At 35.0% G+C, this 13,634-nt stretch overlaps 1 protein-coding gene across 1 annotated transcript in view; it reads right to left on the minus strand.

The window, feature by feature from the left end:
• Window positions 1–13,634, minus strand: part of col7a1l (collagen type VII alpha 1-like) — a 61,540-nt gene that overhangs the window by 17,094 nt on the left and 30,812 nt on the right. Inside the window, exons 37-80 of the mRNA XM_056235784.1 lie at window positions 13,418–13,489; window positions 13,074–13,133; window positions 12,943–12,969; window positions 12,810–12,854; window positions 12,590–12,625; window positions 11,922–11,966; window positions 11,128–11,163; window positions 10,747–10,782; window positions 10,620–10,652; window positions 10,032–10,103; window positions 9,867–9,926; window positions 9,028–9,063; window positions 8,807–8,884; window positions 8,561–8,596; window positions 8,280–8,324; window positions 7,991–8,062; window positions 7,818–7,853; window positions 7,612–7,641; window positions 7,289–7,330; window positions 7,124–7,186; window positions 7,009–7,047; window positions 6,802–6,861; window positions 6,651–6,683; window positions 6,184–6,246; window positions 6,033–6,077; window positions 5,913–5,948; window positions 5,779–5,805; window positions 5,606–5,674; window positions 5,458–5,520; window positions 5,256–5,273; window positions 5,139–5,174; window positions 5,004–5,042; window positions 4,884–4,919; window positions 4,003–4,137; window positions 3,731–3,832; window positions 3,269–3,451; window positions 2,853–2,960; window positions 2,273–2,317; window positions 1,602–1,676; window positions 1,036–1,083; window positions 953–957; window positions 794–860; window positions 625–678; window positions 52–105 (exon numbers count right to left, since the gene is read on the minus strand). Of these exons, the coding sequence (XP_056091759.1) occupies window positions 52–105; window positions 625–678; window positions 794–860; window positions 953–957; window positions 1,036–1,083; window positions 1,602–1,676; window positions 2,273–2,317; window positions 2,853–2,960; window positions 3,269–3,451; window positions 3,731–3,832; window positions 4,003–4,137; window positions 4,884–4,919; window positions 5,004–5,042; window positions 5,139–5,174; window positions 5,256–5,273; window positions 5,458–5,520; window positions 5,606–5,674; window positions 5,779–5,805; window positions 5,913–5,948; window positions 6,033–6,077; window positions 6,184–6,246; window positions 6,651–6,683; window positions 6,802–6,861; window positions 7,009–7,047; window positions 7,124–7,186; window positions 7,289–7,330; window positions 7,612–7,641; window positions 7,818–7,853; window positions 7,991–8,062; window positions 8,280–8,324; window positions 8,561–8,596; window positions 8,807–8,884; window positions 9,028–9,063; window positions 9,867–9,926; window positions 10,032–10,103; window positions 10,620–10,652; window positions 10,747–10,782; window positions 11,128–11,163; window positions 11,922–11,966; window positions 12,590–12,625; window positions 12,810–12,854; window positions 12,943–12,969; window positions 13,074–13,133; window positions 13,418–13,489 (2,400 nt within the window). The remainder of the gene's footprint in view (window positions 1–51; window positions 106–624; window positions 679–793; window positions 861–952; window positions 958–1,035; window positions 1,084–1,601; window positions 1,677–2,272; window positions 2,318–2,852; window positions 2,961–3,268; window positions 3,452–3,730; window positions 3,833–4,002; window positions 4,138–4,883; window positions 4,920–5,003; window positions 5,043–5,138; window positions 5,175–5,255; window positions 5,274–5,457; window positions 5,521–5,605; window positions 5,675–5,778; window positions 5,806–5,912; window positions 5,949–6,032; window positions 6,078–6,183; window positions 6,247–6,650; window positions 6,684–6,801; window positions 6,862–7,008; window positions 7,048–7,123; window positions 7,187–7,288; window positions 7,331–7,611; window positions 7,642–7,817; window positions 7,854–7,990; window positions 8,063–8,279; window positions 8,325–8,560; window positions 8,597–8,806; window positions 8,885–9,027; window positions 9,064–9,866; window positions 9,927–10,031; window positions 10,104–10,619; window positions 10,653–10,746; window positions 10,783–11,127; window positions 11,164–11,921; window positions 11,967–12,589; window positions 12,626–12,809; window positions 12,855–12,942; window positions 12,970–13,073; window positions 13,134–13,417; window positions 13,490–13,634) is intronic.

The raw sequence follows: 13,634 nt of genomic DNA on the forward strand, positions 1-13,634 counted from the left end.
AAGTTAATGTGTATATCATATACATTAAGCTGCTGAAATGCGAACAAGTACCTGCTCTGTTACTCTTGATGAAAGCAGGGGACTCGCTGGAGTTGTGTGAGCCGTCTGAAACAAATTGAGAGGACATTTTTCTATCAACCATACTTGTCGCAAGCCATACTGTGCAAAGGGGACAAATGATGGTGCATGTTTGTCATAAGGGAATTATATAAATTAAATTACAGTAGATTAAAATGATCCTAAAAAGGTGTCTATTTAAAATATGCATTCAGAACTGTTCAAAATGTTTTCCAGTTTCCACAAATATTAATCAGCACAACTGTTTTCAACATTGATAATAATAAGAAATGTTTCTTGAGCAGCAAATCAGCATATTAGAATGATTTCTGAAGGATCATGTGACACTGAAGACTGGAGTAATGATGCTGAAAATTCAGCTTTGCTGTCGAATAAATTATATTTAAAATATATTAAATTGCATCAGTTATTTTAAATGGTAATAATATTTCACAATATTGCAATTTTCTGTATTTTATTTGCATCAAATAAATGCAGCCATGGCGAGCATTAGAGACTTCTTTCAGAAACATAATACATCTTTTGAAAGGTAGTGTATATTCTTACCAGTCTGATCTCCTTTGGAGACTGTGTAATCCGAGAAGATGTTTCTGTCTCACCCTGTGTGCATTTGTAATTTTTTTTGGAACATCATAAAATGCCCTGCTCCTATGCAACCATTAACATTTTAAATGATTAATAGTATTAAAAAGAAAGGTTAAGCAGTTACTCTTACCTCATTTTCTTGTGTGTATAAAGATGTTGTTGCTGAGAATTTTAGCTGAGGAAAAAACAGGTTCCAGCTGAAAAAACTTTAGCTCGATGCATATCATACAACCGTATAGTATTGAGGAAAAAGGATGGCACTGTAACATGCATGTATCTAAATTGTGACTGTGTCTGCAATAGTGCTTTCAGTTGTAAATTTATGAGTATATTGTGTTATATTTTATTTGATTTGGTTTTGATAACGCTTACCTCCTCCTCCTCTCGAGAGGGAAAAGGCTCTTTTGTGGGCAGCTCGTCCTATCATGATACACACAAAACATTTACAAATCAATGTGAAAAGTTCATGAAAAACGCCTACAGTGTGTAAACCATTTGTTTCAAGACATAAACTGAAAGCTGAGAGATTATGAGAATAATTAATCAACATTAATTAGAAATGTTGTGATTACGGTTTCTTATTTAGGTTGGGGAGTGGGAGTAATATATTAAAGTCTTTTAAATTGCGATGTGAACGTTGTGATTGGACTCTCCAGTGTGGGTGTGGGTGAGGGAGATATGAGGTAAACGTATTAGTGTAGGCTGATATGTCAGGTTCCATTCAGCTAATTATGCATGTGTGAATACTAACAGACAAATTATAGATCAAATCTGATGTGATTTGAATCACATCAGTGTATTTGCCTGTCTTACATTAGATTTCACATCATACTGTATAATCATGTGATCATACATTTGTCTGTTTAACCCTATAAAGCCTACTTTATAGACTTCCCTCGTATTCACTATACTATAGTGACTGTATAGACTAGAATTACCTCGTATTCAAGACTGTATTCCTCATCATCATATGATGCTTCCTCAACCTCCTCTTCCATGTTGTCTTGGTCTTCCTGTAATTGAACATACATAGAGAAATGATTTCTGCCTTCTAATGATGAATATAGAACATGATCAGCTAAATAGGTTTGTTTTGATGCTAATGAACAAACAAACTAACAAACAAAACTGAGAGAGAATAGATTAGTAACACATTTACATATTAGGAGGCTAGTTTTACACATTACAGACTAAACTAAATATCAATATTGGTAATCATGCTTTATGGAGAAATTTAATTCCATTAAAGCCATATTTTCGTTTTTGGGTGAATTATTCTTTTAGTTAAAATAGTAATACTGTGATTAGTGAAATTTGTAGCATATTTGTTAAATTATTAATGCATTACGATTATGGCCAAACCACAGGTGCATTTAATGTTCGATTTAAGAGTATGTTTAAAATTTATTTAGGGTTTATGCTTGTTTAATGAAATATTTAGTCATATTTAGACAAGTCTATAATATCTCTAGCATATCAGAACATTTTAAGTAATCACAAAAATAAAGTTCAACGTAATAGAAAAAAAGACATTATTTAGCACTGTTAAGCTTCTTTAGATGTGAATGATGTGTGCATGTCAGGTTAGATGCGATGATGAAACATTTACCAAACGTTTCCTTTGCCGTTTTTGCCGTCCTTTATTTCCTTTGCCCTGGTTGAGAGTTTAGCAGTTGAGAAGCATCATAATTCATAAGAAGGCTTTAAATAACAATCATCAGAAATATTTAGAGACACTTAGGAGGTTAGCAGCCATGATTTTTTATTATATTTAATTGTAATGTTTAGTTCTAGTTATGTCTGGTTAGGCTTTTACTATTACTGCACAGATTCAAATTTTCCAGTATAAAGATATTTGTCTGTTTAACCCTATAAAGCCTCCTGTGTATCATAGTTGATACACAAATATGAGCCATGAAAGCCTGATGCATCAAATATGATACTCAACCAAAAACACTTTGACACAAAAGACTTTTTGTTTAGATTTTCTCTAATTATTTCTAATTAATTAATTATTATTATTATTAGATTTTGCCTAATTATTTCACATGTCAGGCATTACAGGGTTAATAGCCAAAACATGTTTATGGCTAATTTGACTTTTATTAAGTGATGTCCTGCCAATTTACAATAAGTACAACACAGAACTGTTACTGAAACTCATTTATAACACATTGAGCTCACTTTACCTTCCCCCTCTCTCTGCCTTTCTTCTTTTCTCCAGATGATTTTTTCCCTGTGTCCTCATGGCTGTGGAAAACTGTCTCCATACTTACCTCTACCTTCCCAGAACTCAGCTGTCAAAAAAAAAAAAAGGATCGATTTAATGATCGAAACTTGTTTTAAAAGTAGCCATTCAATGGTATTATGTTAAAGTAAATCAGAAAAAAAGACATTACAAATCAAAATCCAATCATTTTAACATTCTAAATACAGCAAATTTAAATTTAATTGATGAGCTCTGATTGATTTAAAATGTATAAATGCTTAAGTTCTGAGGTGTGTGTTTGACATTATCCTTTAGATGGAGTGCATCTTGTCTAAAAATAACAACACACTCAGCTTCAGTATAATAAACTACATTTAATATCACTGCTGAACATACCCTCTCAGAGGAAGTGTTGGTTTGGAGAAATTTTAAAGGTGTTACATCACTGAAGTTGGTTTTCAAGAGTTTCTTTTCTTCGACATCTACAAACTTGTCCTTTATTTTACTGAGGTCAGTCTTTTTGTGAATAGTAGAGATGGTCCAAAGGGTAGGGCCAACCTCTGTTTCAGCCGCAGGCTCCTTAAAAGACAACACAAGCCACATTAAAAACAACAACAACAACAACAAAAGTACTGCTTTCATTAAATGTTTAAATGATTCAATTATCTTGAACTAAATCAGCATATGAGGGGGACAATATCATATTACTCCTTGAAAAAGCAACATTACATCAGAGCAAATCAATCAAGTATAGGCCTAAATCTGAAGAAAACAAAAACAAAGTGTTGATGTTAGGTTAGAAATGGATTATGAATAACAGTGCTGTAAATACTGACAGAGGAACAAATGTTTGCTTACAGGACTGGGTTCAGGTATCTGCCCCTCTTCAAGGTCAGACTCTTCCTCAATCAAATCCGTATCAGGTAATATCTCTTGTGGGTGACTGTACTTTACTGAGCTCTGTGGATTAGAGTGCGCTCTCATTATTCAATAAGCTTAATATAGCCATAACACTATTGCTGATGGTAGGTATGCATGGTAAATCTGACTAGAATTCACAGTGTTTATCATTGTTATACAGTAGTAATTTGTTTTCCTGAGATGTTTTGTATGTTTAGGAGGCTACTCACGGTGTATTCGGTGATGACGTTGGAGTCAGGCTCCTGTCTGTCTCCTTTCACTCTTCTGCTGGTGCTGATCTCATGAAGAAGCTCCTCCATTCCATCCTGAAGCAGCCTGTCAATCAAGGCCTTCAGCAGCGACAGCTGGGAAGTGTGTTTTTATTTATTGCAAATGTGGTACTGTGGTATTGTAGTGTTATGCAAGTCAAAATAGTCAGAATTCATATAAATACATAATGCATAAGATGACAATATAATGGTTAATAATGTAGGAGTGACTTTTATAAACCAGTTAAAAGCTTAAAATCCTTTCTGGCCTATTCACATTTGTTAATGAGTAACTTGATTTTCAAAACAAAAAAATTATTTAAATTATTTATATGTTATGGATGTAATGAATGCAGCTTCCATTGAGAATATTGCAGTTATCATATTCATAATGTTTTACAATTATTTATATTTTGTTTATAAAGCATGTTTTCAGTAGTAATATTAAATATTAAAGCAAAAGCTTAATATCAATATGAAATAGTAAATCTTACATATTAATTTTAATATTAAAGCTTAATATTTGATCAAAACTGAAGTAAAGGTTAATCTAAGGGCTAATTATATTAGATTTTGTTATTAGTTAGTAAAACGCCTATTGCACAAATGTAGTGTCATTTAAATTTTTAACATTTAGTATTTTGATATCAGTAAAAATAGACAGTCACTCAATCTAGCTACAAATATTTAAATATTTCCAGGCATCATGCCTAAAAAGAACCCTCATTTTTAAATATGTTTTTAAATTAGTAATGAAGTCCATTTATGTAAGAAAATCAAACACTGTGCTTTCAACATTCCTGCAGGGTTAAAATCAAACTGTTTAAATACAGCACACTTACTTTAATACCATATGAATCAAACAATCCTTCAATGTCCTGAAATAGAACAAAACAATATGTTTACACCACGTAAGATCAGTTTTTGTAATGAGGTTAATTATGTATAGGCATTGAGAAGACCTTCATTTCAACAGCTCTCCCAGGTGGGCCAGCATCACCCTGTTAAATAATACAGTGCCCACTATCATACCTTCTGCAACATAGACATTAAAGGATAACTTCAATGCAATCAATGAGATGTAGAAGGTTTGGTACCTGCTCTCCTTTCAAACCCATCTCTCCTTTCTCTCCCTGCCAACCAAAAGAGAAAAATTAGATATCGCCTCAGAATATTTTCATTTCTTCAAGGATTTTTGTCAATTTATACTTTACCTTCATCCCAGGAGGACCCTACACACAGAAACACACATAAGGGCTAAAAAAGTACCTCAAACTCATGATTTTCAAAAACATAAAAGCCTAATAGTCTTTGCATCCAAATGTCTCAATGGTCTGCAGTCACATGTTTTGATATATGTGTTGATTATTTGGTAAAGCAGAGGTATTCACAAGGCTATCAATGTGAGACACTCACCGCCGCACCAGGGGGACCCATTGGTATGGGAAATGCTTTTTTTATGTCCTCAATAGACATACCCTGTGAAAAAAAAATTAATATAATTTAGCAACAGAAATGGCTGCAAATACAATGTTGTCTAAGCTTAAACAAAACAAACTTTTACCTCTTGGAGAACAATGGGAGGACCTGGCAAGCCTGGAGATCCTTGCTCTCCTTTTTGGCCTTCATTTCCCTAAAGCAGTTAAAATGTCAAAAATACCTAACATATAATAGATTTAAACAAACCATTTAATTATACCACAGTTTGCTTAAAACGGTTGATTTTGGATATCTTACATTTGCACCAGGTTCACCTTTTTCACCCTATGCATTCAAATAAAAAATGATGTTAGCCAAATAAATGTAAACTTAAATAGGGTTTAATGGGATAATGGAACCATGGAAAAGTTCATATCAGTCTGTTTCCCCACCTTTGTTCCTTCATCACCCTTTGAACCTTGTTCTCCCTGGAAAAAACAAATGGTTTAGTTTTATAAAAATAAAGGTTTTTACCAAAAGCATTAAGAGCTACAACAATATATAAAACGTACATCTTTTCCGGCTACTCCACGTTTCCCATCAACACCAGGTTTGCCCTGAAAGAGGAAAGTACAGAACATAAGAAAAGAAAGGAAATTAATAGCTTTATTATAGAGATATTATGGCTTATATCTGCTGTAAATGTTACTACTATATACTCACAGGAGTTCCAGGTAAACCAGGCATACCAGTAATCCCAGCACGCCCATCTCCTTTCTCTCCTTTCTGTTTAATAAATATATATATTTTTTTTTACTGAATCCTTTTGGGGTGATTTGGATCACACACATGCACACACACACACACACACGCACGCACACACACGCACACACACACGCACACACACGCACACACAGAACAGCACTAACTATAATTATTATAATAATCTGTTCTCCAAAGTGCATATATGTGACAGATTGGACTATTTAAGCTAAATTCTCCATTTTCATTCAGCAAAATGACACATTAAAAGGGTCCTATACAGACTCATTAGCAGACATTGTGTATTTTGACGCACTTTAATACTGTACACCTGTCGCACACCCTGCAATTCAGTTAATGACACTGAAATGTAAAATATGAATCACATGATACATGATCACAAACTAATTGTTATTAGGCCTACTCACTGGTCCTGGGTCCCCTTTTTGTCCTGGTTCACCCTGCGCATACACAACCACATGGTTACTTATAACTGAAAATAATTACAACAGTACATACGAAAGAGAATGATTAGCCGTCACTATATTTCAGAAATATTGAAACAGGAAGTAGTCGAACCTTAGATCCAGGCTTTCCTGATAGACCATCCAGGCCATCCCTTCCTGTACTAGATCCAAACTAGAAGAGAAAGAAAATTGAGCTTCATTAAATGATGCGTTTTTAAGTCTTTCATCCTCCAATAATTAAAAGACATGCCATCTGAAAAACTGACAAAATGCAAAAAGTATGCAGAAATGAAGTTTATTTATGACTGTAGTGACTAACCAATGAATTCCCTGGAGGTCCTGGTTTACCTTCAGGACCCTAAAACAGAATAAAAGAAAAATGTAACCTATATCATTTTGATTTTAATAATATAGGATGTGAAAACGTCACTTACAGGTGGTCCAGGACGTCCTATCTCCCCTTGAAGTCCTGGGAGTCCCGGCTCACCGGGTTCACCCTTTAAAGACACCAAATACAAACACTCACAATTGACTGAAGGTTCCTAGATTGTTGTTGTGTATATGTAAATTTGTATGAATTTCTAAATGTCTTACTTTACCTTAATGGCCCTGGTGAGAATGGTGTTGTCTGATGTGGTAAACTAGGGAAGAAGAATTATGAGAAACTGAAGTCACTGACAATTTGTATTAACAAAGATAACAATGAATAATGGGCAATCAAATAAATGACAAAAAAGTGACCTAACACCTCAAGCGGTGCTTCTAAGGACACAACAAAAAAAACAATACTATCTTGACAGCTTTTGAAATGTGTAACAACCATGTATTTTAAATCAACCAACCGAAAACAACATGATCACATTAATATGTATTTATGTTAAATAGCTTGATTGTAATACCCAGTAAGGACAGTAAAACTCACTTGAGTATGTCCCGGTGGTCCCGGCAGCCCCTGCAGAGAATACAATATTAATATGGAGACTCCTGCTCTTTAATTTATCACTGGAGAGCCCCAGCATGACAAGAAAAACTGAGATTCTGTTATGCGAGCACAGAGCATGACCAGCCAATGCGTATACAACACGTATACAAAATAAAATTATTCTTGTGCTTTTTAATAGCACGTACCGGCTCGCCTCTCTCTCCTTTGTGTCCTTCTGGACCCTGAAAAATATGGACATTCATAGTATTGACTATTCTGTGCTAGTATGGTTCATAATTCAGTGGCACTCTGAAAGTGCTTCACAAGAGCATTTGTTCAATGATTGAATACAAATTGTAAAATAAAGGAAGCTGCTTACTGGTAACCCTAATTTTCCAGGCTCGCCTTTTCCCCCAGGGTCACCGGGTCGTCCTGGAAGACCGAGAGGGCCCTGACATTGGAGATGAGGAGAAGTTTGAGTGGCAGGCTTAATGTTTTGAGCAACAAAAGCAACTAGTGTTATCCATAGAGAGGTGTACATTTTATATGGGGAGGGTGAAATTATTACAAACGGGCCAATACAGAATATCTGATTTGAACAAAGAGAGACATTAGAACAAGAATGTATGAGAAATCTTTTTGATTTAGGGGTTTAGAAGAGACAATACCTTGACACCTCTCTCTCCGGGCTCTCCTGGTGAACCAGACTCTCCCTGTGACAAAAAAAAGTTAATTAACATAACAATAAACAATAAATAAACATCTACACTGTAAAGACACAAACAGCTTAATAAACATGCAAAAAGGCTAATGTGTGATTTAGGGGACATAAAATATCATTAGCTCAGAATAAAAACAATAGAAGTGAGTGGAAAGTCTCCACCATACTAGAAAAACATGATAGTGTGTGAAGGTGTGGGTTTCTGTGCTGCTTGTTGTGTAGTCTCACCCTTGATCCCACCTCCCCTTTCGGTCCTGGCACACCCTGAAATCCATGAAAGCAGAACATTTAATTAAATATGAATGAACGAAGCATTAATTAAAAAGCGAACAATGGGGATTTTATGACAAAATGACCCCTTCAAAATCTCTAATATCCTTAACGCAATGATGCAAAGCGCACGTACACACGTGCTCGCAAATACACACTCACATACTTCTTGTATTAGTCACTCTGGGCTCTCGATTTACTTACATCTTTACCTCTTAGTCCTGGAGAACCAGGGTTGCCTGCACCCACCTCCCCTTTCTCTCCTTTGAACCCATCATTGCCCTGGACACAACCAAAGGAAGTGTTCATGTGATTGATCTGTTTCATGTAATATTTTATGCCTTCACTTTGCCAATGATTCACAATCACTTTTGTAGTCTGACAGAATTTCACAGGTATTAAAATCAAGAGCATAACAAACTTACTTTTGGCCCTGGTTTCCCTGATAATCCAACATTACCCTGTGCATAAAAAAAGAAGTGAGACAGAACAGTCTAAATATTGTTTGATGTTTTTTTATTTTATTTTTTATCTTTTGTGTCTTCTAAAACATATCTGTCAATATATATATATATATATATATATATATATATATATATATATATATATATATATATACGTTTTAGAAGACACAAAAGATGTGATTGATGTGGGGGGAAAAACAAGCCATCTTGACAAAGATTAAATGTTATTTTCATACAAAACACTGAGAATTGGAAAATAAAGTTTCCTTATAGTGGATGTTAATAAATCATGTGACTTCCTGTGGGCTGATGATGTCATTATCTATACTACCGTTCAAAAGTTTGGTGTCAGTAAGATTGTTCTTTCTGAAAGATTATTTATTAATACTTTTATTAAGCAAGGATGCATTAAATTGATCAGAAATTACAGTAAAGACATAAATATTACAGAAGAGGTCAATTTCAGAAAATGCTATTCTTTTGAACTTAATATTCATCAAAGAATCCTGAAAAAAATATTAAGCAGCACAATTTTTTAAATAATAAAGAAAAATAATAATATAATAAAATAAATGTTTCTTGTGCAACAAATCAGCATATTAGAATGATTTCTGAAGGATCATGTGACACTGAAGACCGAAGTAATGATGCTGAAAATTAGGCTTTGACATCACAGGAATAAATTACATTTGAAATACATTAAAATAGAATACAGCTGTTTTGAATTGTAATAATATTTCACAATATTACTATTTTTACTGATTTGTTTTTTTTTTACTCTAAGTCTCATAAACACTCACTCTTTCTCCACTATCTCCCTTGGGACCAGGCTGACCGGGGATTCCAAATCCAGGATTGCCCTTTAAAAACCCAGAAGACAATAAATCAGTACATTCAGATTGGCAGCTAATCAATAAATGCAATAAATTGTTCTTTCACATCCAAAACAACAAACCAACACCTACCTTTTCACCTTTATCACCCTGATCTCCTTTCATTCCTTGTGGTCCTAGTGGTCCAACTTGTCCGACATCCCCCTTTATATCCAGTTCAGGGAGAAAAAAATAACATAGCTTAAATCTCTCTACTATTGACCATTTCAAACAACATGTAACCAACCAACAAACATCACCGACTGGCCAATCTGGGTTGTCACCTAAAAACCTTTAATGAAATGCGCAAATCACAGATTTGACCCCTGGAGTGTTTGGGGGCTTGCATCAAAACATTATTAGTTTGTAATACTGTCCTTTTTTGCTTTGTTTGTTCATTGACACGCAGACCTGGAGGAGCTCTTGGATTCATATCGATGCTCACGGCACTAATTAACCGTGTTTAAGCTGGATGCACTGCTTGTTTTCATCAATGGAGATGAAGGGAACCCAAAGGGAAATAAATCTCTGACTTGAGTCATGAGCTCAAAAAACAAAACAATAAAACGACAACAACAAAACAGCATCTGTTTGTGGGACCCAAAGATGACCAGGTTTGGAGTAGACAATTGTTCACATTTTTATATATATATATTTGAAACTGATTTTTGATTATCTTACCCTGGCACCCTTTTTCCCTGGAGGACCAAGTATCTGTGAAATGTGAGGGGAAATATTAGCAATAGTGTATTTTTAAGTAAAAACACAATGCGTTGGATGAGACACTAAGCCAAGGCATCATTTGTACCCCTTTAGCTGGGTCACCGGGAGCACCGCGCTGCCCCTGTAAATCAAGCACAGAAATATAAATCACACACAGTTTAACTCTACACTTCTATAAGTGCTGATGTCATAGATTTACATGTATTAATTCACTACAGACACTTAATGTGAGAAGAAGCCACTTTCACTTGTGGACACAATCTTACACAGATTACAGGGACAATTAAATGATGGCATCCTATGAAGATTGTGAAAAATTGAAAGCCATTGACTACATTGCTGTATATTTGATTATCATGTAGGGTGTTTGTAAAACTGCTATTTAGAAGGGGATGTCCACATAGTTTGGGCAGTGTAATGTAGAAGTATTAAATTTGATTAAATGAAGAAAAGAGTTTAGATTCACCTCATCACCCTTTCGTCCAGCAGCTCCAGGGAAGCCCTAAAGTTTAAAAAAGAAAAAGTAAGCTTTCCCTCTAATCATTGCAAGAATTATGAAATTAGTATTCAGCAAATATGAATGACCTCAGGTGCTTTGAGAGGAGTATTGGTTCTCTGTGAGCTGCGGTAGAGCTCCAAACCAAACGTTTTATCATGCCGGACTGTTTCTGAGAGAACCGAGCGATAATGAGGAGTCGAATTGTTAGAAATGTTTCCTTGATCTCCTCTCTGAGGGCTTAGGTTTTATAATGACTGCCTAAGTTTAATTTGAAAGTAACTGAAAGTCTGAATTGCCAGAGATGAACACAGTGACAAGGTTGCATGTGAAGAATATAATAATATAGTAGTTCTTAATGTTTCGCACATGTAATTATCTCATTATTAGGTGGAGATTCCATCCAGGTGTTTCCTTTTTTAATCAGGTCGATAATGTGGATCTGGAGCTTTGACGTGGATTTTGGAGTCCATCACTGGCTAGGAGGCGGTTTTCCTATTTCTTAATCGACTCCTTTAATTTCCCCAGAGATCTACAGCTCATTCTTGCTTTTAATAGAACTTCAACAGTACCATACAGAGTGGAAAAGTTTGAAGAGCGAACAAACAAATAAGGATTTAACTTTTTAACAAATCTTTTTTAAAACGTTCAAGTGCAGGGAAGTGATTTAAATCCATTAACTGGTTCATCACACATCTGACCTTTTCCTGAAGTTGCCATTTATATTTTTCAGGGATGTGAAGAGGTAAAATTGATGAACTTACTGCAATTCCTGGAGGCCCGATTGGCCCGATTTCCCCACGTTCGCCCTGTCAAATAAATGCAGTTGTTGATTACATTGAAGGATTTAACATTTGTAGTTTATGTAGTTGAAAACAAATGTCAGGTGTCAAAAAATGAATCTAAAATCAGATGGTTATTGCAAAATACATATGAGAGGGTGGTCAGGTTTTATGACCAGCTGACTATACATTATGCAACTTATAACATGATTGTTTACCAAATAAACAAATCTATTGGAATGACATTGATTTGAGATGAAAATATTCTATTATGTGAGAGGAAAGAGCCAGAGGAGTGATACAAGAGATTGTAAACTATCATAGTGTAGTAGATTGTCAAGGTTGCCAAACAGTAAAATATACACTGAAGCATCATAATACAAAAGTATTTGACCAAAGAATGACAGAATTAGCCAATCATAATCCAGAGAATTCTGCATCTTTTCATGAACAATATATGTTCTCATTATGATGTTTTGTGCATTTGATTTTTTTTAAAAGTTCACATTCCCTTATTTTGAACATGTTGAAAATGTATGATTAAATGAAATACAGAGCAGCAGCGGCACTAGACAAAAGCACTGACTTGACGTGATAGATTTAATCATGGTGGAAAAGCTAATCGGTTATGTGCCTGAGAAAATTAATACCTTGTCTCCTTGATCTCCTTTAAGACCCTTTTTCCCCTAAAAACACAACAACAGTGAAACACCTCCGTCATTATGAAGCACTTAACATGTATTAAACAAGATTGCATCTAAGGTTAAAAGATTCATGCTGATTCACTGTGGAAGACAGATGTGATTTAACAGCATGAATTGACAGATAAAACACTTTGATGGTGAAATGGTTGTGTATAGTCTGACAAACCCGAGGGCCTGCGATTCCCTGGACTCCTTGGATTCCTACTTCGCCCTTTGGATGAATATGGAAACTACAAATTACACACTGCAAGAGACAATCATCTGTCACTCTCCATTGATTTTACATCCAACATGCTTACCTTTGGGCCTTGTAGTCCTGTATTACCCTGAAAAATGATTACCATTAATTACTCTTAAGATTTGTTGACAGCAGAACATACATAAGTTAAAAAAATAATAAATGTGGTTTGTGTATATCAGAAACATGTACCTTCTCTCCAGCTGGCCCAGTAGGACCTTGGACACCTTGAATTCCGATACCTTCCTCTCCCTTTATGATTAACACAAAAGAAATTCAATCAAACAACCAGCTGCACTAATTTTAGCTTTGCGCAGTTCTGACAGAGAGGAAGGGCAATTTTTTACAGCACTCCGAACAATGAGACTTCCAAAACGATAGTAGGCAGATGAGCAGAGAGATTTAATTTATGCATTTCAACTATCCTGTGCAAGCTGTAGGAAGCCATTGCTTAAAATAGCTTTTACATCACTGCTGAAAAGACAAAATGACACGTGAAGCTGTTTGAGATATTTTTACCCCTTATTCTCACCCACCTTCTCCCCTTTCTGACCAGGAATTCCTGGAAGTCCATCCACTCCTACTGGCCCTGGTAAACCCGCTAGACCCTAGACAGACACATCCACAAGATCAAATTAAATGACTTGTTTCATTATTTCAATCAACCTATTAAATCGTTTACTTATAGACCTAGTTCTTGCATATTAATATAGGAGAAAGTATTTTAAAATCTGATAATAATAATAATAATAA

This window comes from Rhinichthys klamathensis, unplaced genomic scaffold (genome assembly GCF_029890125.1).
Source record: "Rhinichthys klamathensis goyatoka isolate OS25496 unplaced genomic scaffold, OSU_Roscu_1.1 h1tg000430l_1, whole genome shotgun sequence".
Taxonomy (NCBI): Eukaryota; Metazoa; Chordata; class Actinopteri; order Cypriniformes; family Leuciscidae; genus Rhinichthys; species Rhinichthys klamathensis.